Source organism: Aptenodytes forsteri, unplaced genomic scaffold (assembly GCF_000699145.1).
Source record: "Aptenodytes forsteri isolate BGI_AS27 unplaced genomic scaffold, ASM69914v1 Scaffold485, whole genome shotgun sequence".
NCBI lineage: Eukaryota > Metazoa > Chordata > Aves > Sphenisciformes > Spheniscidae > Aptenodytes > Aptenodytes forsteri.
In genome coordinates, this window is record NW_008795525.1 from 291,992 (window position 1) to 293,833 (window position 1,842).

Sequence of the window (1,842 nt, forward strand, 5' to 3'; positions counted from 1 at the left end):
CGCCGGGGCCCGGGGCCGGCAGCACGGACCCCCCCGCCCAGCACTCAGTGCCGCCATGCCCCCCCTCCCCAGGTCCTGCGCATCCTGGAGCGGCGCGGCTGCAAGCCGGCCCCCGATGACCTCAGCGCCGTGCGCAACAACACCTACCAGATGCTGAACCTGCTGGCGGAGGACCGGCCACGGGGGGAGGCAGCCCGGGGGCCCATCCTGGAGTTTGTGGCCTCGGAGAACCTGCTGGGGCGGCTCCTGTTCCTGAGCGGCTGCTGTGCTGGCACCTGCAGGGCGACTTCACCGAGGAGCGCAAGGTGGAGCAGCTGAAGCTCTACGAGATGCTTATCAGCCAGGCCCGGCAGCCCCTGCTGCGGCACAAGTCGGTGCTCACGCCGCTGCTGCGGCTGCTCAGCCTGTGTGCCGAGCCCACCTCCGCCCCGCTGGAGAACAGCCTCGTCCTGCTGCTCAACCAGCTCTGTGTCTCCGTGGCCAAGGAGCCCTCCATCCTGGAGCTCTTCTTCCACAGCCACACGGACCAGGGCCCCGCCAACCTCATCATCTTCTCCCTCCTCATCCCCTTCATCCACCACGAGGGTGTCCTGGGGCAGCAGGCCAGGGATGCGCTGCTGCTCATCATGGCGATGTCCGCCAGCAACCACGCTGTGGCCAAGTCCATCACTGACAACTCCTACTTCTGTCCGGTATGGCTGGGGGTGGCCGGGCTGACCTGGCACGATGCCCCCCCTCCCCAGAGCGGTGCCGGGACCCGGCTGGTCCCCAGGAGCTCTGCTGCCGATGCAGGGTTGGGTTTGGCTGTCGGGGCAGGACCACAGCTGTCCCTGGAGGAAGGTCCTGCTCTGGCTGGGGAGCCTGGGCTGTGGAGCAGGGAGGGTTTGGAGATGGAAGGCTTGGCAGCAGGCTGGGGACAAGGGGACTGGTGCCCTGGGGACAGCAGGGGACATAGGGCCCAGCAAAGCTCCCCTGCTTTGAACTGGGATGCAGGAGGGCAGGTTTCCCTGTGGGACTGGTGTTTGGAGGAGGATGGTTGGGTCCAGTGGCTGGACACCCAGAGCCTCCGGCAGCTGGGAGGCAGGAGCAGAGCAGGCAGGGCTGGTACCAGGGCAGGCAGGAGCAGAGCAGGCAGGGCTAGTGCCAGGGGACCAGGGCAGGCAGGAGCAGAGCAGGCAGGGCTAGTGGCAGGGCTCCATGGCATGTGCCGGGGCAGTGCTGCAGGCATCTGCACCAGTTTTGCTCCTGCTGCCTGCCCTGCTGCCGCTCTCCTTCCTGCCCTGGCTCCGGCAAAGCGCAGCTCCTGTCCCATCCACACACTGGCTGGGCCGGCGTTGGCGGCAGGTCCGTACAGGCTGCTGCGCTGGGTGGGATGTCCCGGGTGGGCCTGGCTGAGGGGGCACCGTGGCGGCCATCCCTGTGCAGGCTGCCTCGTGCTGCAGCTTCCTGGTGGGGGAGGCGGTGCCCCGGGGGCCGGTGGCTCGGGGGAGCTGAGTGCCTGTGTGTCCCCCCAGGTCCTGGCCACGGGCCTGAGTGCCCTGTACTCCTCCCTGCCCCGCAAGATTGAGGTGCGGGGGGACGACTGGCACTTCCTGCGCCGCGAGGACTGGATCGGTGTCTCCTCCCTCGTCCTCTTCATGAACTCGCTGGAGTTCTGCAACGCCGTCATCCAGGTAGGGCTCGGGGGCCGCCAGCCCCACGTGGGGCTGGCTGTGGCCCTGACCCCCCCCGCTCTGCAGGTCGCCCACCCCCTTGTGCAGAAGCAGCTGGTGGACTACGTCCACAACGGGTTCCTCGTGCCTGTCATGGGGCCGGCGCTGCACAAGGTGAGGAACCTCCCCA

General features: G+C 68.4%; 1 protein-coding gene across 1 annotated transcript in view; it reads left to right on the plus strand.

Moving 5' to 3' along the window:
- The window catches only part of FAM160A2 (family with sequence similarity 160 member A2), an 18,401-nt gene that overhangs the window by 10,770 nt on the left and 5,789 nt on the right, over positions 1 to 1,842 (plus strand). Inside the window, 4 exon segments of the mRNA XM_009281996.2 lie at positions 73 to 258; positions 261 to 692; positions 1,515 to 1,673; positions 1,740 to 1,826. Coding sequence (XP_009280271.1) covers positions 73 to 258; positions 261 to 692; positions 1,515 to 1,673; positions 1,740 to 1,826 — 864 coding nt within the window.